We start from the raw sequence: 26,514 nt of genomic DNA, 5'->3' as shown, positions 1-26,514 counted from the left end.
TCTACCTATTACTCTGCTCTCTATGACAAAAAGTACATTTAACCATCAATGTAGCGTAACTGAGAGTCGAAGATTTACGTGCAAGGAAAACCAAGTTGAGTCAAAACATGTCTTGATTATTACAGACTCTTGCTACGAGGTCGGTCAATTTGACCTACCTCATCACGATTTTGTACTCGTGCATTTTACAGTGTAACATTAAATGTTGATATTGAGTCATTTAGGGATGATCTATGTATAGCTGTATCATACCTATATTCTTGTTTGTATTCCTTTTGGCACTGCCATTCCTACATCATTTTACATTTACAAATTTTTTTATTACTTGTATAAAATACATTGTTCAATTATATAATTATCTGTTTTATCAGAGAGGAAAAACTACTATTTTTATTTGAAATTTCATTATCATGCTAACAAGGTTTTATATGAAGTTAAAAATATAATTAAGATCATCTTTTACTTTCTACACATAGGTTCAGTTACTAGTTAAGATGCTTGAATATTAGCAACTGTTTTACGTTTATAATAAATTAGCAAGTAAAACTCATGATACTCGATCACTGCAACAACTCTGAACTTTTTTGTTATAATTTTCGAAATATTTTGTTTCAGAATATTTGAACTGACAGCCTAGAGGAAAAGCAGCTAGTGAACAACTCTTGGTTGCCCAAATAGTGAGATTTGACCTTCATTCTTATAGTGTACCCATGGTCCTGAAGTGCGGAGTGAACTTTTATGGCAATGGGAAGTAAACCGTGAATTCTCAAATTCATAGTCTGAGCATATTAACCACTAGGCCACACCTGGCCCATTTTAAATAATTTGAGATAAGGAATGTAAGACAAGGATTGCTTATATTTTTTCTATCACACTCACCTTGTTCAAACCAAAAACTTAGATCTATACATTCAGGATTTACAACCAAGTGGCTTAGTAATAGGTACAATGATGTAATAATTTACAAGTACATGATTTATATTTACTATCTACAAACATCAGCAAAATCAAGTGCTTTTAGCATATTTTATATCAAACAGTCTGTCATAAATTAGTAGTCAAAAGCTGTTAACGTTGTTTATGCATGGAATGTATATCTCATACATAAAAAATAAATATTTCCATGGTACCAAATCATTATATTTTTAAGAATATCTGAAAAGATGAGCTTTGTATGAATACTGCATCACTCTCATAGTAATTAAACTGCCTACATAACTAAATTTTTAAGAAGTAAATTTCAAAACATCAAAATTAGCTTATGTTAAACAGCCAAAAGCAGCATTCTCAGCAAGCTTTTTTTCCCCTTGTTATTGAAATGCATAAGAAACCAAAGATATGTAACCGTGTATGTGTTCTAAAGAATATATATAGTACATTTACTGCACATATTCAATGTAAATCTCCCCTTAGTATGTTAATAACAAAAAATAAAATAAAAATTATAATAGTCAATATATACCTAATTCACTTGTACTTTTAAAGGGAGTGTTCATATAATCAGTCTGGAAGTTCTTCTGTTTTTGCAATAGTTTTTATAGTGGAGCAAATTTTGGGTTTTTACAGGTTGAGACTTCAGAATGCCATAAAGAGCAGAAATTCTTGTTCACTTCAGGAATCAATGCAACAAGCACTGTATATGAAGTAGGTTTTTATAGAGTACCATACAAAGCAAATATGTATACTGGAATTGGAAAACAAGTTCTCATTTCAAAAATCATGTATTTGTGTCATGCTGGGTGTAATAAACATAGAGAGAAAAAGATCAAAAGTGCAAAATATTATACAAATGGTTAAACAAATGAAATAATGGGATTAGTCATGTGATGAGAAGATCGCAATAACTGATGGATAAAGATGCATGTCATAACTGAGCAAACATTATTTAATGGGAAAACCTAATGGGAGGGACTAAAATGACCTACAACAGAAACTGTGGGACAAAGTTTGTCCAAGGCAAATTAAGTTTGAAGACTTGTTGAGTTGTATTACTGCTAATGGAGAAACTAGCATAGATGGTGATGATATGGTATCATGGAATTTGTTTTTAATGTATTAAATATTTCTGCATCAATAACATATTTTGACTTGGAAATTTTCAAATCAGTAACAAAGTTAGTCCTACTTTCAGAGTTGTGTTTAAAAAATTCAGGTCATACATGTATTTGAGGACTTATTTGTAGAGTTTATAGTGCCACATCTCAGCAAAATTCAAAGTTAATTGGTTATGATAAATTTTTCTAATTTACATATACATTAAATAACTGCTAAAGTGACAAAGAATATGTTAAAAATTACATTCTGTAAGTATAATTTGATAAAATTATCATGGAAAGAAAATATGAAACACTGGAAGTGTGACTAAACTATAATTCCACATGTGGATCCTACAGCACAAACATCATACATGAAGGAACAGTAACTGAGCTTGCTTAGTTAATTACTTCTAGGAAAGGCTTTGAAAAACAAGTGTAATTTAGTTTGGAATGGAAATATAAGAAAAAAATAAACTTTGATAATTATAATACATAAAGACAAGAAATATCCAGCACATTATAAACTTTAACATACAAATTACTATGCATATTCCAGTGGAAAGTTTGTACAAACATTCTTAAACTTATAACTGACAGGAAGCTAGTCTAGCCTACAGATGAGCAATAAATTAACACTCTAACAACGTTTTTTTTTCAATGAAATGAAATTTGTTGCATCTGAAAAACTAACTTGTAGCACTTGACGAGGTACAGAGAGACCAACTGCAGAGGTTGCTAATGGTACTTTAATTGCAGCTGTTGTAAGAGCAGAAGATGAAAGTATCTTTGGTTGAACTAGTGCTTCTTTCTGTTTTAACTGTTGCATCTGTTCTCGCATCAACTGTTGTTTAAGGTTGGTACGACTCATTATGGCAGCAGTTTTCAGATCCACAGAACTATACAATATTTAAAAAATAATAATAATAAGAAAAACTTCTCTTGTAATAGTATCATATTATATATATATATATACATAAATGTTAAGAAAAATAAAGCATTTTGCTCTTCCTATACAAATTAACAATAAAGACAGGATATTGAAAAAAAAATTTAAATACATATATAAAACATATATACATAACATTTTTATATGATTTTTAAGGCATTGATTGACTTCAAAAACAAATTCTTGCTGTGTGTATTAATTGCAGAAGAAAGTTGAATAGATCTGTTTTAATTGTTGCAGAAAACAACAACAACTATAGGATGAAATTTTAACTTTAGTCACACATATACCTGTGTGTCTAAGTGTGGTGTGATGAAAAGGTTGAAAAAATATGAATTTGAATACTACGAGTAATCCAGGATTAAACTTGGAAATCCTGATGTAGACTTGTTTTTCAATAAAACTTATTTTTGGTTAACAGTTATACATTTGTGGAATGGCTAACTGGATGATGTAGTGTGTGTGTGTGTTATGCAAGTTGGAATTATTTTAAGTATTTGAAAGATACAGATAAGTTCATGGACATAAAAGCTTATATTTATATAAGATTTTGAAGTCACTAAAATGTCTAGCCCTAATATTCCTTCTTTAAACCAGGTTTTTAAAATCAGAGTAACATTAAATTATCACTAGAAAAAGTATACAAAAAAAAAAGCTACATGGAAATGAAATCCACTTCTGTGCACAGAGGTACTGTACATACGTGTAACTTTAGGTGCAAAAACTGTATGCTTACATTTGTTTTGTAAATCAAAGACAAATATTGGAAAACATGGTAACTGATAAATTAAAACTGTTACTATAACCATATATTCTAACAACTGGGGCAAAGAAAAGTTTGATTTTTAGTTATGATTTAAATAAAATTTGAACTCATGTTTAATTAACTAGTTAAGTAAAGAAAAAATTAACATTAAATTGAAACCATGAAAGGTCAAAAGCATTAATACCGATAAATGAAACACATCAACTTAAATTTCAAGCTAAAGGCCTAAACATGTTTACTCTATTTAACTAGGAAAAATTATGCAAGAAAAAGTATTAAAAATAAATAAACAATTGGTGCACAAGTAACCTTTACAGGAAACTAATTTGTACATGAGCCATAAAGGGTTTCATCTAAAAATATATCATAGTGCTAAGAAAAGATTATTTACCCTTACATCATCACTAACACTGTGCACAAGTTTCTAATTTAAATAGACTCATGTAAAATTTATATATTCTATAACAAGTTTGTGATACATGTGATTATGCTTTTTCAAACAATGTTTCCATATTGCATAGAATGTACACATAACATTAATTATAATTTCTGTTAACCATATATTTATATGTCTTTCACAGTACTTGCATGGAGTAAGTGTCCAAGAAGTTTTGAAACTCAGGTCACTGGGACATGATTGACAATGCTACATAGTGAAATTATTCTTTCCTAAGAAATATTCCACAATTGAGAACTTTGTTTGTTTACAAGGTATACCCAATAAACTGAAGTGAATGGAAGGAAAGAGTTCATCTAAGACACAAGAAAAATCAGTAACTGTCATTATAATATATATGACCGGGAATTATATGTTCATACCAAGCCAAAATAAGTACCTAATCAAATGACAATTTATTCTCACTAATGAGATAAATTTTATTTACATTACAATACTTGTCATAATTAAGTGATTTTTAAAAATTAATTCAGGATGTTCCTTTTAGAGAGCAATTAAAAGCAACTGTAAAAGTGGTAATGACCAACACCTAAAATCATACACATAAATTATTACAAAATGTAACACTTATCTTTTCCTTCCATTAAAAAATACAGTATATTTAACTTTCTAAGCTACTATGGACAGTTAAAGGTCTTCAAATATTCATACGCCACAAAATGTATCATTAATAAAAATTATATATGCCACCATAATAGAACTGATTACATTCTTCATATCATTTGTCCAGGTTTCCATTAAAAAAAAGTGAATATATGAGTGTTTCAACTACTCCTAATTTGTTGAATACCACTTCTGATGAGGCATTTTACTCAATCCCAGAGCTCATCAGGTCAGCTGGGTTACAACATAAAGTTTTTGCAACATCAGTCATTTACAAAACAACAACATAATATGAACTTTAAGTGTTGTAAAAAATTTTCTCCAAATAAGTGCCTGATAAAATGGACTATCAAGTAACACCCACTAGCCACTTTATTAACAAAAATACATAAACTTCTTTTGGTTATCCCAAACATTATAAGCTGATAAGCCACCAACCATAATTCTGTGCAAGTAATTTCATTATAAGCTGATAAGCCACCAACCATAATTCTGTGCAAGTAATTTCTGAAATTAAGTATTTCTTATAATTTATCCTACTGGAAATGATTTACATTTTCACAAAAAATACAGAACATTTTGCTCGTCTTAGCCAAGTTTAATGGTCATTTTAATAATGACTCGATTGAAACAGCTGCTGAATGGGTATACAAAAGTTAACATTGTGTGTGTGTGTGTGTATAGTAAGGTAAAAACAAATTCCCAAAGCTTCTTTTTGTTTCATGTTTGGTCTTAAGCCAGAGTAAAGACAAAAAGTAGAGCTTAAAAAATTATTTGAAGTTAAATTTTAATAGAAAATCCAGTAAAACTGATCATCCTGTGTAAGTAAAATCATGCACATACCGTGTTTGTGTTAAATAAGTCTTAATAAAGACTGTTCATTTTATATTTCACTTAGTCTGGTATTTTTATTTCATTCATTCACAGTCACTCAGTGATATAAAATTATTTTATACTAAGTATCTTAATTGCGTCTCCTTTTATTAAGCAGACCTATCCTATTGCTCAAAAGTTAATTCAGTTTTACCTGGATATATCACAGTATTACCTAGCCTTCACTTGCCATTATAAGTTATACAACATATCATTAATAATAGTAAATCATCATCTAATTAATTTAGTTAAATCAGTGTCTGGTAAATGTATTATACTTATCAACTAGTTCTCAGGTTTAGTTTTATTTATCTATTACTTCCAGCTTACTGCTCCTAAACTGACCATGTGGTGCATCTGATGACATACTACTCAAAGTAAATTCCACAACTTTTCTCTTTTGCACTACTCATGTTAATCTAATTTCAAGATTTATATTTCTTAATTTATTGAACCCAAATTTTTATGTGTGTGTGTGTACACATGCACAAACATTAACATTATTTTCTTTTATTACTTTCTGTGTCTTCTCTCTGCCTCCACTGATTAAACAACAGTAGCATGTTAGAATCCATTAACCTTCAACATCAAAATAATTAAAGTTTTCACAATTTGGATCCAGAAATCAGTTTTTATGAATCACTCATTGTTTGGAAAATTAAATAAATTTCCTTATGCTTGTATCATGTTTATCCATAGAATCAGTCAGAAAATCCTGCATAACTATATGCAACTAACACCATGCCTTGCACTTATAATTAAAAGCTATTTGCCAAATATTTCTCCAACTCACCAACTGATCAAATTAAGTCATACAGTAGTATCTCAGAATTCTCAGTACAACTATAAATATGCAAGAATTTTTCATCAGTAAACTTTACTAAATTACTAATTATGCACATATCAATACAATTATGTAAGTAAAAAAATTAAGGACCAAGCAGTGACTCTTAGGCACTTCACTAGAAATAAGGGTCTAATCTGACCATATTCCATTATTAATAACCCTTTACTTTCTCTCCATCTACCACCCTACAATCCAATTAACTAGTCTTTTCCAAACCTCTATTAATGTAATTTTCATAGATAATTTCTTTGTGTGACATCTTATCAAAAGCTTTTTGGAAATCTAAGTACACCAGATAACAAGTAATATACTCAAAAAAGTTAACAAATTAGTAAGACAAGATTTTCCTTTAGTGAATCAATGTTGGTTTTAATTTATGATAATAATAATAATTTTCATTAAATTACTTTGCAAAGAATTGTCTCACTACAGAAATAATAATACTTGGCTTAAAATTTCCAGGACAACTCTTATCACCCCCTTTAAAAATAGGAGTAATATAATATCAGCAACTCTATAATCCTCAGGCACCTGTCCATTATCTAATGACCTACAAAATATGAAAGATAGACACTCACATATCTGATCTTTGACCTTCTTTAAAACCCTGTGGAAAACATTGTCTTGGTGCTTTATTTATTTTTAATCTCTCAGTCTTTCTACTTACCACCAATGGATTAACATGTATATGGTTCAAGTTAATCCCAATATTTCCTATAGAATATTTTCAGGGCCAAGAAATATTACTAATATTTTTTCTTATAAAAACAGAAAGAATATAACATTTCGAGGCTCAGCCATCATATAGTCTTCAACAAAAACTTTCCCATCAAATCAACATTCTTTCAGGACTCAATCCTCACTTTTAACATTTTGCTTACCTTTAAAAAATCCTAACCATTAGTTTTAGCATTATCTTCTAGCTGTTCCTCAAACTCCTTTTGGATTTAATAATTTCTTTTTTAATCAAACCTCTAGCTTTCCTATAGTTCAGAAAATCTTACATCTCATATGTCGTTGTTCTCTTATTTTTTCCTTTATGTCTTTGGTAAGGCAATTAGACTTGATCTTCCCAGTTATCCTTTTCATCTTTTTGGAAACATGCCTGATATGATATACTTGATGGGTTACATGTGCAGCCAACAGAATGTTAGAGATTTGGTGTCAATAAGAGAAACCCTTGCTTTGAGTCACAGTATCTTTCTTCCATCATTTCAAATACTGGGAGAGGAAATTATAAACTTTTACATCAGTCAATGCCATTTTTCAATAACAAACACATTTCCTACATGTGTACTTAAAAACTAAAACTGTCTTCAACACATATAATTAATATTAACTTCTGAATAGAATGCATTGTTTATCACTTGCTGTTAATGATGGCCCGACATGGCCAGGTGGTTAGGGTGCTCGACTCGCAATCTGAGGGTCACGGGTTTGAATCCCCATCCCACCAAACATGCTCGCCCTTTCAGATGTGAGGGCATTGTAACTGCTGATCAATCCCACTATTCCTTGGTAAAAGAGTAACCCATGAGTTGGAAGTGGGTGGTGATGACTAATTGCCTTCTCTCTAGTCTTGCACTGCTAAATTAGGGACGGCTAGCACAGATAGCCCTCGTGTAGCTTTGCACGAAATAAAAAACAAACAAAAAAACTGTTAATGATATTTAATGTTTCACATCCTATTCAGCTTCTTTTAAACAAAACAGTGGCATACTGTAAATATTATACCACATACATCCATAAATAATAATAATAAAAAAGTAGCAACCAATTTTACTGACTGCATGTTCAAGTATGGGAAATTTATGATTAAAAAACATTAGATAAGAGGAGAGGCTGGAGTAGTTGATCCTGTCTACATTTATGTGATTGAGGCACATGCATACCTGTGCCTCACACACACACACACGCTAACAGGAGTTATCTTACTATAATGGATGTAGCACCTATACATGTATCTATCTATGTGACCATAATAATAAATGCAATGTGGTGCCATCTATTGAATGGCACCACAAACAAAGATCCATAAAAAAATTTCACACTTTGGGTATTCAAGGTTCAGACAATTAGAAAAATAACTATGGTATGTACAACAACCATAACTAGGACTGTAGTGAGGGTTTGATTATATGTTTATTGATGTTATTTGTAAATATAGTACTAAAAACGGAGTTCTTAAAAAAACTTATTTTTTCAATAAATGGTATCACTTTCAATATGTAAAAAAATTACAGTTTATATCAGCATAATCTGAACACTCTTCCCTTGCAATACTTTCAAGAAAAATCCTTTCTTATAAAATGTTCACTTTTTCTAATTTTTTTTCAATGAGATATGAATACTATGATTAGTAATTACTAGCACAAATGACACAAAGGGTGGCATTCCTGCAGATAATAATAAGTACTGGAAGCTCAGATCCACCCTTTTTCTTTAGCACATATCTCTCTCCAAGAATTATATAGTTAAAAAATGGTTTCTCTGATGATGTGGTAGTGCCTTTACATTAACATTCTTTTAGTGTGTAGGGCATGAGCATGCATATGAGTAACAAGGGCTACATTTAGCTTGTGTTGCTTTACTATTGAACTTAATGGCAGAATAATCTTTATCACTTTCTTATCTTCTCTACAGAGTCTATTATAAAAGTAATAGAAGATAATTTTCTTACTTTTAATGTTTTAGGGAAATAGATTTTTTTTTTCTTTTCTGTCTTAAGAAGTTTTATTGACATGTACTAATCTAACACATTTCAAAATTATACAGATTATATTATTTTTTACACATACAATGTATGGTGAATTTTTGGCAATGACACTTAATGCCTGAACTGAAATATCCTTTTTCAAAAATTTCAAATACATCTTCCCATATCAATCAATTTTAGAAGAAATAATAAGAAAGCTGTGATGCTATTCATGTCATGCACACTCAGCCAGTGTTGATTTCAAACAATAAACACATTTTTCCTGCTTTTGAAATTTCCAAATAAGTTGTGGGGAGATAAGATTACAGCAAAACTTGTACATGTAATATCACTTATTTACAATAAAAAATGTATAGTAGATGACTTTTTTGTCATTGAAATTTTAAAGGCTTTAAAACAAGTAATTGGGGATTCTTTCAAACCCTCAGTCCACCACAAATGCACAAGCGAAATTCAAATCTGATCAATCTGTATAAAACTAATGCTAATGATCATGTTTAGTTAGGATTAATTATTGTGATATTTTCTATTAATGAGTGGGTTATTTTAGATTATTTGATAAAAAATAATAATGTAAAGTCCAGTCCATTTAATGATATGGACAGCACTTTATTTTTTAAACTTCAGGTTCTATAACTTTACAAATTAGCTTTATTAATGCTTACTGATAAGCTAAAGTTCACAGTAGACATTAATACAAGAACTTCACTTGCTTGCTAGATTTCTCTTGTATGTACATGTACAACCCTTTCTTACATCTCTATTTCTTCATTGAAACACAAACTCAGTATTCAAAAAATTGAACTAACTGACTGACATTAACAGACAAAATGGTTAAGAAATTTACTAACTCAACAATTAATCAAGTACTGTAAAAGGCTCAATAAATCAATCATCAACTCTAATCCACTATGAGTTTTATCCGATTGAAACTGTGTCATAAACTTTCAAGAGAGCTCTAGTCATTACACCATGTGTTCATCACTAATATCTAAACTCCCTTTGACAAAACAACAATACAAACATTTAAATTTAGAGAAAACATAATTAATCTACAACACTGCCCCCTTCCAGGACTGTGAAGTTGTTTGAGTGTTTCTATCATACAAATTAAACAATGGTGCATTCAAAATTTCCATAATTAACAATAAAGTAATTCTTGAAAATTCAAAACATTAGTATTCATAAATAAAAGCATTACAATAAATAATTAATGGTATGAATAAAAGTAGTATAATCAAAATTATGATAAAAACAAAACAAAATATTCTTTCTTTACTCATCTACTGTCTTTAAACTGTCTATTCAGTGCAGTCAGCAATATTTATGATGGTTTTCTGTGGCTTATGATACAAAAGTAGGATGATATCTTGCCCTATATCAAAACTTAAGTGTTTTCACTTGGTAGAGTGGGGAGTGTCTCTTTAAGTAGGTAGTTAAGGAAATCCACCAATATCTCTATCCCTGGTGATACTCTGGAAGTGGTCTTGACAAGAATCTCAGGCTCTTCAGCATACTTTGATAAAATCTTCTAGAAAGTTAACCAGTTGGTTGTTCTCTTGCTGATATGCTTACAAAGAAATCATGGTGGATGACCTTTGACTTAGAACATATGCCCTTCTTCTGAATTCTATGAATAATATAACTGATTACTTTGATACAGCATAAGGCTGTTCCCAGTACTACTTAACTTTGGATATAGTTCTTCATTTTGAAATGGATTGTACAGTTATACACTTACTACAATGAAATACAGGTTTATCAGCATTCACATTAAAGTAACATTTCATCTTATCACTAGCTGATTTAAGTATTTTTCGAGGTAAAGTCATGTATGGCATCAATATTGTTCCTCAGCTTCACTGCATACTCTGTACAAGACTCAGGGTGTGAGCACAGAAGGTCTAACAGCAATTGTAGCTTCCTTTCGGACATCAGTGATAGTGATATGTTGTATGTAGCTTCATATATATTGCTGTTCAATAATTCATGAGTAGGAGTGGATAATCTTAATCTTACATTTCCTTATGCTCATCCACATAAACTACTAATTGATTTAAAGTTGTATAGTTGTATTTCTCCATCATTCTATCAGAAGATGGATGAAGGGTTGTTGTCCTGATCTTTTTGATTCTAAGAAATTGACACACATCAGAAATCAAGGGTGGTTCAGAGTTCTCTCTCTGACCTGAGTGAAGTTCCACAGGTACTTCAAATTTTGAAAGAAATTCATTGTCAAGCTTCTTTGCTAGAGTTTCTACTTCCTGATGAGGAACAGCATATGTTTCAGGCCATTTGGTAAAATAGTCCACCACCATCATGATGTATTTTTTCCCATTGTTTCTCTCAAATAAAAGAGCAACTTTCTTAAATGGTGCTCCAATATAATATTGCTGTAGTTGCTGTCTACTCACATCTTCCCATTTTTGCCATAAAAATCCTTCTTGTACAATTCCCACTATGTCAATTATATCTTTGTATTTAGGCTGAATTGAGACACTTTTGGCCATGAGGGACATTCAGCACCATTCCTGATCCACTAAATAATCAGCTTAATATTTATGCATACCTTTTGTCTGAGAATCTTTCAGATGAGTGTTGGATTACAGTAGTTCATCATCATTTGTGGATTTCTCATCTTGGATTCTACTCTGTTAATTTATGCTACCTTTATTACCTTGTGTATCCTTCATTCTATATCTATAGTGTTTATGTTCTTCAGTTTTATTGTTATAATCCATCTGTACATTCTCTTTAGCTTCCTCAACCTTACCTTTCATCAAATATAACCACTGTTTCATCATTTCCAAGTAATTTATTACATCCTTTTTAGCACATATCATCATTTTGAAGTTCAGACTAGATTTTACTTCATTTTTACAAACATAATCTTACTCCTCACACTGTTATTGTAATGGTTTCTATTATTGGGTGGGTTCTTTTAGATTATTTGATAAAAATAAAATGCAAAGTGCAGGCCATTAATGATAATGAAAGAATTTTATTTCTAGAACTTCAGGTTTTGCAACTTTTCAATTTTGTTCTACTAATAATGACAAACAGGCCTAAATTCATAGTACTTACTACTGCAACAAATTCATTTATTTACTAATTTCTTTTGTTAGCAGGGCACTTTTTCTAATCTCTATTTATTTGGCAACACAAAACTCAGTATTCACAAAACTGAACTAACTAACTGCCTGAAAGTCAAAAGTTAACTAAACAAATTTGCTAAATCAATAATCATTCATGCACTGTAACAATAAAGAGTCACTAAAGTAATCATCACCTTTAAACTAATTCGCGTTGAAATCATCCCGTAACCTTTCAGGAAAGGTCTGGTCTTAAGCCACATACTTATCACGTGGCGTAAAAACTCCCTATGGCGAAGCAATAATACAAACATAGCACAAAACACTGTGTTTTACGGCATAGACAAATTCAACAAATACTCAAATAGACATACAGGTTGGCATAAAAATCACGCCCCTTGTGTTTTGTATTGCATGGATCATCTACTTTGAAACTGGGCATTAACGCTAAAGAAAAAAAAAGCGTTAAAATAACAAATGTGTGTCCCACATCTCTTTCTTTTTTTTGGAGGGGGAGGAGGAAAGATAATTTTTCATCCTGTAAAATACCACAACTCATAACACAATAACTCACTTGTAAATTGTTTTGATTTAATACTTCATCTAGCAGTAAACGTACGCTAATTTGCTTACCTTTCGGGTGGTGTTCTACTTTTCAGTGTATAAAACATTGAATTGGTGTTAGTGTTAACGTTGGCACTCGTAGTAGTACTGGAACTTGCCGTAGATCTTATAAAATAATCAGCATTAGGAGTTGCTACCTCAAAATCAAATCGCTGATGTTCATTAAGATCATAATCGAGATCAATGCCCGATTCATTGGTTGAAGATGTCATTTCGATAAGAAAATGAACAAGTAATAAACAGTTAAATGAGTGTGAAATTCCAAAATTTTATGGATGAATTATCATTTGTTTTAAAAATGAAAGAGTTTTCGTGACTTTGTATCAGTAGTCTAGGACAATCACATATACAAAATATCCAGCTTCCTAACACTTACAACAGCATGCCCCCACATGCGCAGATTGTCTGGAAATGTCGCTATTCTATTGGATAGGCCACAAAAAAGACAGAAACATGGCTTTAATTTAATTGGTAAGACTTCCATGTGACTCATATAGGAATATCTTACGTCATCTCGACAAAAATTATCTACGAATTGCTTACTCATAACAATTAAACGTTTTGAAAAACGTAAAGCTACTTTCGCTCAGTTTAAATCCAACCATCATCATTTCATACAATTGTCATGAATATAATTTGGAAAATTAAACTTATTTTTCTAATGATAATACACTCAGTGCGATAAAACACGCACACACACAATTAAATATGTATTTAAACTTTTATTGGTACTTCTATTTTTCAAAATAGAATATGTTTTTGTATTATGCATAAGACAAAAATCAGTATGAATCGGCACAAAACGTTGGTATTTCGTCGTTGTAAGTAATTTGTCAGGATCAGACTGTAAAAATATGCAGTCACGTGTTTCTTTCTGTCATCTGAAAAATTTTAAATGCTTTTAAGTTGCTTCATACCTTTTGCAACAATGGTACTTGAAAAACAATTACGGAGTGGACTAAATTTTTCCAATTGTTATGTAAAAAAGTTATATAAAGGTATATTCAACCAAAAAAGGATAGAATATACCTGAAAACACCTTTTTTTTTCTAATCATTGTTACGATTAGGTGACACTCACCTAAGACGATCATGAGTGATTCTGTGCCCGTTCCACCGTCTATTTGTTTTGTGATTCTACTCATGTTCAGCAAAGCATGTAATATTTAGAATGTTGATTAATTTCATTTAGTGTTCTAGAAAATGCCTTTAGCGTTTTTTTTTGTTTTTTTTGTGTGTTTAACAAACTTTAACTTGGAATTTTGCAGCTGAATCATTGTTTGTAAATTTTCAAATGTTTTCTATAAAAATATTTATTATTTCAATGACCATGAAACAGTTTATATTATTATTTGGACAGCAGTTTTAACACTTATAGTCGAGTTAATTTTCAAACCTAATAAAAGTCGCAAAACGTACCTAAAGTTATATGTTATTTATGCTATTATATTCGGTTATTATATAAAGCTATTAATTCCTTACCCTTTATTTTTTATTTTATTTATTTATTTGTATAAGTGGCTATTGTATCTACTCTGTATAGCTTTGGGAAAGTAAGTCGGGTCTTACACTGATGTGTTCACTGAAATATTTATTGAAAGTGTCAAACTCAAGAGCTACGAATCCACGAAATGTGTAAAGAACAACACTAAAAAATCCTACATGGATCTTCAGTAATTTACTCTTTAAGTGTACTGAGATTATTTAGTAAGAGCTGGTAGTAATGAAGACAAACACTTTAGAATTTTCACAAATAAACTTTAAACATGTCACACTTATAACGAAGAGAGAAATAAACGTTTGTAAATAGAGTCATAATTAAATGTCATTTACTTTAGTAAGAAGAAAGGGCAAGTTTCTAAAATTGTCAACTTAAACTCAATCAATCGATTTTATTAAAAATACATTTCAAAATGTCACTCTTTGTACATGGTTTTGAACTATAAACTACAGTTATCAATGCACAAAACCAGAAAAAACTGAAAACAAACATATTTTGACGTGATAATTGTTTGTAATTAAGCACAAAGCTACACAATGGGCTATCTGTGCTCTGCCCACCACGGGTATCGAAACCCGAATTCTAGCGTTGTAAGTCCGCAGACATGCCGCTGTGGCACTGGGGGGGCTTATGGGATAATCAAATGATTAATATAATAAAATTGTACCAAAATTATTAATTTTTTGTCAACTATTTCACCTATCATTACAAAGAACTGTGAATGTTGACTGAAGGTATATCAAAATATCAGTGTTGTAGTCGAGACTTTAGGGGTCAAGACCATGACCGAGACCTTGTAATAAATTACATAATGAAAAATAAAGCAAGAAGAATAAAAACCACATTCGTCAAACGAACTTTATTAACATCTTAACCGCAAATCTTTTACACGTTAACCCTACAGTCTTTGTTTTAAAGTTTCCTCCTATGAAAAAACAAAAACAAGGAAAAGAAATAACGAATGAATAACAAAGGGTCATCAAATAAAACAAAAGAAAAAGTGTTGTTGTTTTTCAAGAGTTTATGGTGTCAATGAATTATTTATGGTCCTTGGAGCCGAATGGTATCACGGCAAATCTACTAGACATGTTGAATATCAGAGATAATCGCTAACATTTAACGTAAATACGTGCACCAGATGAAGTTCATACAAACTTGTAATATGCGTAATACAATGTATAATAGCTATTATTTTGGAATATTGCATGTTGTAACTGTGGATTGATGTACAGGTAATGTACCAGTTGGTGACGTAAGCAAAAATGAGGGAGGCACTATAACCTGCTGCGTAATCGATATTTAGTGCTTAAAAATCCTGGGTACGTCTGAATATTGGTAAAACTTTTGAATTTAGCCGGTCTCGCTTTCAAGACCTTAAAATCGTCGAGACCCAAATGGTCCGAGACCGAAACCTTCCGAAGGGTGGTCTCAAGACCTACTAAACTGCAAAACATAAGATTAGTAAACAATATTAAGGTTTCTAATTTTCAACTTCTTACAAGATACGAAAGATGACGCTACTTTGTGAGTGAGAAATTATATATTTTGTTTGATGTTAAGCCCAAAGCTACACAATATAGTATCATTTATTTTACTTGATCAACGAAGACAATCACTCTGGTGGTGTGCCAAGTACAAAGAACTTAGTAGCTTTAGAATCAAACCCTTCTCACATAATCGGTGAAATAAAATGTTTTAAATACCCCACTCTTGTGATTGTAAAATAATAAATAAACAAATAGTAACATCGTTTGTTTTTTTGTATAGTTTTGGTACTTCTGTCAACGAAATTGACATGATCAAATATTTTGGTTGCTCGACGTTTTACGAGAATCTGTATTGATTCTTCCCACGACTGTCACATGTTAGTATACAAACTGGACGTCAGCAATTAGATAAAAACTTACTCCTTGACCGTCATCATCTCGTCATGTGGTAATACGAGTTGCTTTTCAGATACTCACCAAACATCTAAAAAACAACAACAAATAAGTATTGTATAGATTTCTGCAAGTCACAATAACATAAAGTTGTGTTTGTTATATATATATATTTGTTGTTTGGTAGTATAAAATATGGTTTCTTGCGGAAAAAAAACATACTAAATAACTATGAATAAAATGGCCTACAGTTACAATAGAGGATAAAAATGTTGAAAATAGATTTTCTGCCAGTTATCATTAAACCAACACACTTATGTTGAAATAAGTTGTTGTTTTTTAAATTATCTTCATACTTCTCTCACATTTTATGTTTCATTTCACGGATCCATGAGATATCACTTGATTATGACAAAATCTAACCAACTCGTCTACTCACTTTTTTATATAAACATTCCAAAAATTAACTTCTTACTGTCACATTGGTTATTTAAGGCATGTACCATTTGAACAACGTTGTTTTTTGTTTTGTTTTTGAATTTCTCCAAAAGCTACACGAGGGCTGTCTGCGCTATCCGTCTCTAATTTAGCAGTGTAAGACTAGGGGGAAGGCAGCTAGTCATCACCACACACCGCCAACTCTTGGGCTACTCTTTTACCAACGAATAGTGGGATTACCGTCACATTATAACGCCCATACGGCTGAAAGAGGGAGCATGTTTGGTGGGACGGGGATTCGAATCCGCGACCCTCAGATTGCGAGTCGAGCGCCCTAACCACCTGGCCAAACCGGGCCTTGAACAACGTTTACTCGTAGTTGTGCGCGCAAACTGGAAATATCTGACACATTCCCTGGGATGGGAATTTGCTATATATATATTTTACATTCAAAACACCAAATAATTCCTTTCTGAAAGACATGTAAACATTTTTTTATCATTAGATAAAAGAGGCTCAAGTGATTGTTATGATGAGTGCTGGTTTACATCACAAGTCAAACTAAGCATTTAAGATTCTTTTACTGCTATGCTTCATTATTATTATTATTATCACCATGCAGGATGTATGCTAAACAGTCACCATCATTTAGAAAAAGCATTCTAAACTGAAACAGAAAGTTATGGAACCAGTTCATCATTTCTTCAAGCAGCAGTTCTGATGCTGAAAAGTCAAGTGCAAATAATAATCCATTGTCGCTCTTCTTGTAATATTAATTTACTCAAAAAAGGAATGAAGATTTTAACGTTGTTTCTCTTGGGTTGTTAACCACATCCAAAATCAAAGAGTTGCGCAAGAAAGTCTGAAAGCTTATCTCGCTAAGAATCGTGTTTCAATATCCGCAGTGGGCACAGCACAGATAGCCCAATGTGTGTGGCCTTTTGTTTATCGACAAACAAACAAAAAGTTATGTAAGCAATTCATCATTTCTACAAACAGAAACTATGATGCTGAAAATTAAAATACAAATATATTGTTGCACTTCTTATGGTTTTAAGTTTGCTCAAAATAAAAAAAGGGACAATTCTAAAGTTGTTTCCATGAAGTAGTTCACGAAATCCAGTTGTATAAGCTTACGTTATGTATTGAGCGAGAGAGGATAAACAGAGAGACAGTTTACACAGCAAAAATACACAAAGAGACGAATTACTAGTAAGCTATAGGACGACTTTTCCGGCAACAGTAACCTTCCATCTGGTCTATAGGTTCATAAACAGCAATACAAGTAAGCTTTTCCGGCAACAGTAACCTTCCATCTGGTCTATAGGTTCATAAACAGCAATACAAGTAAGCTTTTATAGCAAATCATTAATTCACTTATATATATATCGAGCATAACAATAGGTAAAACATTTAGAAAACGTACACAATTATTTACTTAAAGTAAATAACTTTCATTTACACGTTACTTGCTCATATAGTAATGTGTAGGTATACGTTAATAATCAGTATAGCAGTTTTGTAAATAACAAGTAAATAACTAGTGCATTAATATTCATATCTAATTCCACCTACATATCCAGTATAAATACACGAATAATAAATCTATAGGGCAATATTGATTTGCATGTAAACATAAGCGATTTGTATAACAATAATGCACCTAAATAATTAATTAATTGCTTGTAACCTTAGTTTAGCACTAAACATTTACTTAAAGTATCTTAGAAAGAAGAGAAAAATGCTGTATGTGATATGCACAATACATAAAAAAGTATTTTCCCTGAAAAGTGATAATAGCATTGAACAAAGAAAGACAATAGTTGTACAACAACAACCTGACATTTTACTTTAACAAGCTATATTATGAAGGTAATTGGTAATAAAGAAATGGTGCAAAGTTTTAAATGTCATATGATTACTATATTTCAAACAATGGGTAAAGCATACGAAAAAAATATTATAAATTTATTTCACACCCAAAAAAAGAGTTTGGCATGGTGTATCACTAGAAAGGGGAAACTATTTTTTCTTAGATGTATTCATTTATGGTCCCCCAGTGGGACAGCTGTAAGATTATGGATTTACAACGCTAAAATCCTGGGTTCGATTCCCTACGGTGAACACAGCAAATAGCCTACTGTGGCTTTTCTCTCAAACAAATATATTTATATAAATATTCATTTAACTAATCAAAAAAAAAAAAGGGAAATAATTTATCGTTATCTCTGCCCCAATTTCCAGAGTTCACTCACCCAGAATTCAATGTGTGTATTATATTTGTATCCGTTGAAACACACTTAAAATTCCCGGAGAATCACGGCTTCGTTGTTTATGAAACGGATGTGAGTAGAAGATACATATTTTAACGGATAAACGGGTTTAATTTCATATTTAATTTTAACATTCATTCATATATAATAATTCCATTTGACTTCTTTAATCGTTAGTATGTATTATTTAGCTTATATAGACGTAGAAGGCGTAGAGGCATACAGGTTGTTTACACTGTAAACGATACTGATGTACTTACACATATATATCTTATTTCCCGGACTTACGTCATTACCCTGTATCAGTTTCCTAACACACAAGTTGTCGATCAGAGATAATATAAAAAATATCTAAGCTTATATCCATTTCCTAACTGTTTAGTGCATTTCCTATACAGTCAATCTGTTGATGAAACTTGTGAGTGCTTATGTTCAACCAGAGAAAAACCATCGAAGAGTATTGAACGTCTATCTAAAATGGCAGCCTCAACTCATAAAATATGATAGCAATAGTAAAATTATCTCATAACTGACATGCTACAAATACGAAACGCACACGTCTTATAAAAACATAACATAACGAGGGCTATCTGCGCTAGCCGTCCCTAATGTAGCAGTGTAAGACTAGAGGGAAGGCAGCTAGTCATCACCACCCACCGCCAACTCTTGGGCTACTCTTTTACCAACGAATAGTGGGATTGACCATCACAATATAACGCCCACACGGCTGAAAGGGCGAGCATGTTTGGTGGGACGGGGGTTAAAGTAGGAAGTGGGTATAAGTGAAGAAACGGCTTTTTATATCAACCTAATGTTGATTGTTGGAATAGAAATTGCAGCTGAGTTTATGTATTATTGCGACAGTGGCGGCCATAGAGAGTGCTAGCGCACTTTCTGAGATATATAAGATGTTTGTGTCCCCTCCCACGTTGTGTGTGTGTTGTTTTATAAAAAAAAATAATGTGTGTGTGTGTGTGTAAGGACGTGGCGCCATTTATGAATGCAGTTAACGTTAACTTACGTCGAAGATAATAAACGCTCAATAACAGCAATAATGGGGGATGGAGAGTTTTGTGAACCCACAATAACACGCTCCTTGTTCCAAACTATCATCCCACAAAGTTTCGTTGAGATTGGCCCAGCGACCTAGTAGTAGTTAGATAACGGATGAACAGACGAACAGACAGACACACGGATTTTTGTGATTTATATATATATAGACATAAGCAAATATACTTTATAATACTATTTAATATTTGCTAGAGATAACTTTTCAAAATGAGTATAACAAATAAAAGCAAATAAGCAACTCATTAACTGTATACTTTATTTCTTTTACATGTTCTCAAACGCAAACACAAAGTTTACTCACTTTTCCCAGCATATAGCTCCACAAGAAAGAGGATATCACTCAAAATAAAATATTTTAGTTATATGGAAAATTGTTATTTTATCAGAAACCTACGCAAGACAAAACAATTCCTATCAATATATATTATGCCTTTCAAAAACGTTACCCGTTACGTGGCAACATTTATGCATGCTTTTTTGAGCTTCTGGATGATGGTCTCTAGAAGACGCTTTCATTCTCACACACAGTAGTATCTCTCAGCTCGAGAAAAGTCACGTGCTAAAAAAGTGTCTAAAATCTCGCCTCTGTGCTGCACAGTTATCATACGGCCATTCAAAGACAACACGTGGAGACGAGTCTTACCATTGAAGTTGGTGGTGCTAAGTTTGAATGCTGGTTGTGTTCAGCTATGTTAGTATTGTGACAGTACTTCAAAGTCTGGCATGGCGATCTGTGAAGTAAAGATAAACCCCGAACTTATGCCCATGGAGAGCAAGTCCAAGATACTCCAAGCCATGTAAACTTTATCCCAAGTTCGCTTTGACGCTGGGTCAACGGAGTCCATATACATACTTCTGCGATCAGAACACAACCTTATTGAGTATACTATAGATAATTTAAATCGATACTAGAACACAGCCTTTCTTGTGTCTATTATGGATAGTTTGAGTTCACACAGGAACACAACCTTATTGAGTCTACTATTGATAATTTGAATCGATACGGGAACAGCTTTTCTTGAATATATTATGGATAGTTTGAGTTGATACAGAAACTTCCGATACATGTTGAAGGTTATAACATAGCTTCCGGGAAAGGTCTTGATAAGCCTGTGTATTTAGGAAGCGGCGTGGGCTTATCGTTCTTTTCGTTCATCTCCACTCGATTTCCATTAACTCTATGTCGTTTCCAAGCATACAAGTTCCTTCAAATTAACATGCCTTCTGACATTCACTTACATTTTAATAGTGCAAACGTACAGGTGTTGATAGAGCCAAAAAAACTAGAAGCAATCCAAAAAATAAACAACGCAGCATAGAACATCTTATTTTGAAAATATTGCTTCATTGGAAGGGTCTGCAATTCACACAAGCGATGTTAAATGATGAATGTTCATGAGGGAATTTTCACTCATCACTGTAAAACTATATTTTCCCACATATAACATAAGTTTAGAAAAAATCAATATTTTAGCACAGAGAAACAATAATCCTTACTAAGTTTTAATTCTTGAGTAACATAGTTTATGAGATGAGTAAGTTTCGTATTTGTTGTACAGTGATAATTAAATCATTTGTTGGCTCCCATTAGCTATTTGTTGAAATACGAATAGTTAACTATACATACTGAAAACCAAACATAACCAGAGATCCCTCTTTTGTTTAAAGAAATGTTGTTTGTCATTCAGTCCCATGAAAATTTAATTATGTAAAAAGAAGTGAAAAATAAAACATAAAACGAAATTCATGCTCGTGAATGTTTTATTATTATTTCAGGTAAAATCTCTTCAAAAAATTATCTTTTGTTGTTTGATTTTGAAAGAGGGTGTGTTTCAGAGCGTGGCCGCTCTTGGCTGAGAAATGTAAACCACGTGATTAAATAGATTGCAATAGATTATATTACCATGTGACAGTAAAATAAGCATGCTTTAAACAAAAATAAAAAAATGCTATAATTTACAGTACATCTTGTTACATCTTTCTTTACTCGTCCAGTTTATACCGAGAACTTTAGAAACTACTTCTTAACCGATCTCTAGAGAATAGGGTTACTTCTGGTTGGGATAAAATGTTAATATAAAAAAAATGGTCAATATATTTCATGGACGTTTTATCTAACTTATACCATTACAGTGGGCAAAACGAAGTCGTACCAAAATGTAGATTCGATTTTTAAAAAAAGTTTATGTTATTTTCAAATAGAGTTGTAAGACATAGCAGTTGTGATTTTTACGCTTCACACCTTTTGACACCTTCATAGCAGACCAAACTAAACAACTGCTTTGGATAAAGTTTTGATTTTTAATACACAAACTTGAGACATTGAATTATATCTTTTTCTATCTATAGTTGGTTGGTTGGTTTGTAGTTAAGCACAAAGCTACACAATGGGCTATCAGTGCTCTACCCACCACTGGTATCGAAACCCTCTTTCTAGCGTTGTAAGTCCGCAGACATACCGCTGTGACACTGGGGGGGCTTCTGTCTATGCAACATAAAAAATATATATCATTTAAGAAAATATTTGAATTAGAATTTATGAAACCATACATAAATAGCACCACTGTATTAATGAACATTTAAAAATTGAGAAATATTTGGAACTTACTCCATTTCAGGGTTAATGAGTAAAAATAGTAGAATTAAATAAAATGTGTTACAATTTTAAGAGCTTTAAACACGAAGATGATTATTAAATCTATGTCACGAATGTCATAAAATAAATTACTTAAAGAAATCCAAACTTAACCTAATTAATTTCAAAGAAAAGTGGCAGTCTGTAATTGTGAAACTTAATAACTATACTGTTAACTTAATGTGTTTCTTTAATACATGTGGATTCGCAACACCATTAGAGGAATATTGCTTGAATAAATAAAACTAAAAAGATCTAATTTGAATAAGATTTTGTCTTGAAACCAACATTTTTATACGTGTTACCCTAAAAACAATATGAAGTTGTTTTGGCAATATATATATATATATATAATTCTGTGTAAAGCAAACACGAAAATATGCTTATGACTTAGATAAAAAATGTATTACTTTTTAGAAAGAATTATTAGTTAACCAGTATAGAATAAATAGGAGTATTATTTTATAGGCATTAATTAAAATTTTACTTACTTACTCAATTTGTTTTTCGGGAAACTTCAAGCTGCAACTACGTAGACGAAGGAAAAAAATCAAAACCAGATGGTGTTAGAGCCTAATACACTATAAGCTAAACACAGCTACTAATCATATAGTGTGTAGTGGCGTTTTTAGAGATAAAACATAACATCAAATCCTTCCTGTTCCTGAAGTGTTCTCGTGTAAAACTGAACCGACAGGTTAGTTACTTGAAACCACAATAACAGGAGGTTCTTAAAATTTGTTTGTAGAGTTTGATTAAATGAAAGACAAGCACTATTAAAGAGGTGACCACAAAAGCTTAATTTGAAAAAAAAAAAATTATGAGACTTAGGAAAATAAAATAATTTGGGAGAAAAACATTCCTCTGGTGTATGGTTGGCTTTTATGGTATATGACTAATAAAATATAAGGACAATTTTAGTGACGAACCACTGAGCCTATTCTCACAAAGAATTACCTTCGCTTTATACTATGTTCAAGTTCAATTACTTATAGAACTTCCCAGAATGTCATTTCACCAACAGTAAAAAGGAAAAAGAAAAGGGAAACCAGAATTTTTCAGTGTCGTTATTTCTACATTCAGTATGCTACATTTCGTGAGCAAGTCATTAAACATCTACATAGTTTACTAGTCACTTGGAAAGACCTGCACTTACCCTTAACATAAGGGATCACCTAAGACAAAATTCAGTGTGTTCAAAGCAGGACCGTATTGTTCAGTTACAACGTGTAAAACACGTATCTGTACTAAAAATTTGAAAAGTTACCCGAATATACTCAAATAAAGATATATTAATTTTCTAAGTTATGATAGGGTTATAACCATAGCACTAGCTTATGACACCCATAGCTCCTATAGCCCCCCAGTGGCACAGTGGTATGTCTTCGAAGCTACAACGCTAGAAACCGGGTTTCGATACCCGTAGTGGGCAGATCACAGACAGCCCATTGTGTATCCTTGTGCTTAATAATAAACAAACAAACAAAGCTATACATATGTAGAAATTCTAGAAGACATCGCTATGTTAAGAAGTTCTACAGTTGAAGACACGTTCATAAACAGGTAAACTAAAATGTGAGTACACAAAGTACTATATGACATTTTATGACCCTTCAGTTTTCTCTTTTTTTCCAGAAGTTTCTAAATATCATCAAAAATAGTTCAAACCGTTTATGTTCAGTTACAAATATAAAAGTTTAGATAACATTTCTGTTAATAATTATATAAAAATACTGCAAGAATGAGCAATAATTCAATACTTATGCCATTGATTTTTGTAGAGAGTGGTAGGGTAACAATAATATACACCTTTTTTAAAATTTGATTATGGCTGTTTCTACTCTTTATGATTTATTTGCTCTACAGTTATAGGGTATTTGACGTTTAAAAGACACACCAAACGTCGTTATGGTCGATTAAAAAACGTAATATTTGAAATGATTAGGGTAACATATATGTAAATATTTATACTTTCCTCTTTACAGAAATATCTTAATCTAAGATCTGTTTCTAACACCCGTCGTACGGACAAATTGGGTAACATTTTGTGCCAAGGGTACGATCGCCAAAATCATTCTTGGAATTCGTTTGTGGAAATGATACTAAACGAAAGTATCATTGATAAGGATCACAATTTTTCTATAACAGAATATTAAGCATAGATGAAGATATGACTACATAAAGTTCGATGTGGCAACTAATATTAGCTGTATACGAGGAATATTAGATAACTAACACTGCAGTTGTAAACAGCCTCATTCGGAATGCGTTTATAAGGTACTGTATTGACCTAAAAACTGGTAGTCTATCGGGCGAATATTAGCTATATATTAGGAATGTTAGATAATTAGCACTACAGTTGTAAACAGCTTCATTCGGAATGTGTTTATAAAGAACTGTATTGAGCTAAAAATCTGGTAGTCTATTGGGGTTTGATATCGAGAAACGGGAAAATTAATCATTTTGTAGTGAAGCACACAGTGGAGCTAATAGGACACCCTTCACTGGATAGAATGCAATAGAAATTTTGATTGTATTTCAAATATGTATTTCTTTAACTTGTTATGGATATGATTTCGTTGGTTTTTTTGCTATCTTTTAAAAACATTTTTTTAAATATTAAGCAATAATTGGTCCGCATCATTGGGTAAGATAACAGAGCATATTTTATTTAATACTGAAATGCTAAAAGTTATTATACGACTTGCTTTGTCAATAGAATTAAAGGATTCACTTTCACATGATTTCGACTTGGCACATTTCTTGTCCAAGAAACATTTATTCTGAAGACATCTCTGACGTCGTATATATATATTTGCATTATTTCATGACGTATTCATTTTCTTCGTCGTCACTATCTTCAATTAAGGCCAAAATGTCATTATCAACAATATCCGTATCGTCATTTTCGTCATGTACAACTTCGTCATTGATATTCACAATTCTCTTATTGTAATTTGGCCGTGGTCGTTTTCTTCTACCGTTTGTTGCATTATCATGAATCACGCTAGTGGTTCATAATAGGGATTGCCCATTTGTTTTTTTGTTTTTTATTATTATTGTCCCGCCAATCTACAGCAAAAATGGGCGCGAGTATTACAATAAAATTGGGCAGTATTACTAAATGGATCATAGTGCATTGCGCAGGGTATTTTAAAAGTAATTTCTATATTTTTCATAAGCTAAAGAAATAATAATTTTAGTGTAAACGATGTTATGATTACCCCTTAAAACTAGTTTTCTTACAAATATCTGGTATTCCATTAACAAGTTTAATTACATGGTAAAACAGGAATTACCAGCAAATAATAGATGAACATTACATGACTGTAACATGTAGATACTCAATGCTTTGTACACTATACAATCGGTGTCTTTAGGGATCTAACCCCTTATATCATGTATGAAGTGAGGGAGTAAAAAAATGCACATAATATTAAATTTCATCACACACACATTCATAGAATAATTACTTTAATAGACATGAAGATTTATTTAAAGCGATGTTTTATTTGAAAGGGCTGCTTTTCAACTGGTAAAATTTTATATGTGCTTAGTGTGAGTTGTGTCTTAGCCAGGGATTATATATGTGCCCATTATTATGCATTATATATAGATAATTTGTTACACAGAAACCATAAATGCTCACTATATTCTCAAACAAATCTCCATGACAATATCCAGCTGCAGCTTAAATTTTTACTCCTCGAACTAATGTGATCAAATAGTCAATAGCTACAGTAAATCATCATGACTC

General features: G+C 31.8%; 1 protein-coding gene across 4 annotated transcripts in view; it reads right to left on the bottom strand.

Annotated features, from left to right (window-relative positions):
- Positions 1 to 19,104, bottom strand: part of LOC106470778 (microphthalmia-associated transcription factor-like) — an 84,227-nt gene extending 65,123 nt beyond the window's left edge. The window contains exons 1-2 of one of the 4 annotated variants that reach the window (XM_022400914.1): positions 19,034 to 19,104; positions 2,728 to 2,932 (exon numbers count right to left, since the gene is read on the bottom strand). In XM_022400914.1, coding sequence (XP_022256622.1) covers positions 2,728 to 2,904 — 177 coding nt within the window. In that variant the 5' untranslated portion in view covers positions 2,905 to 2,932; positions 19,034 to 19,104. Of the gene's footprint in view, positions 1 to 2,727; positions 2,933 to 7,532; positions 7,727 to 12,969; positions 13,309 to 19,033 lie in introns of those variants that run through there. The other 3 variants (XM_013931383.2, XM_022400777.1, XM_022400868.1) reach the window with 3 other exon arrangements.
- Positions 19,105 to 26,514: the final 7,410 nt, after the last annotated feature.

This window comes from Limulus polyphemus, unplaced genomic scaffold, assembly GCF_000517525.1.
Source record: "Limulus polyphemus unplaced genomic scaffold, Limulus_polyphemus-2.1.2 Scaffold4, whole genome shotgun sequence".
Lineage (NCBI taxonomy): Eukaryota > Metazoa > Arthropoda > Merostomata > Xiphosura > Limulidae > Limulus > Limulus polyphemus.
The sequence above is the reverse complement of the archived record's forward strand: the minus strand, read 5'-3'. Positions and strand labels throughout refer to the sequence as shown.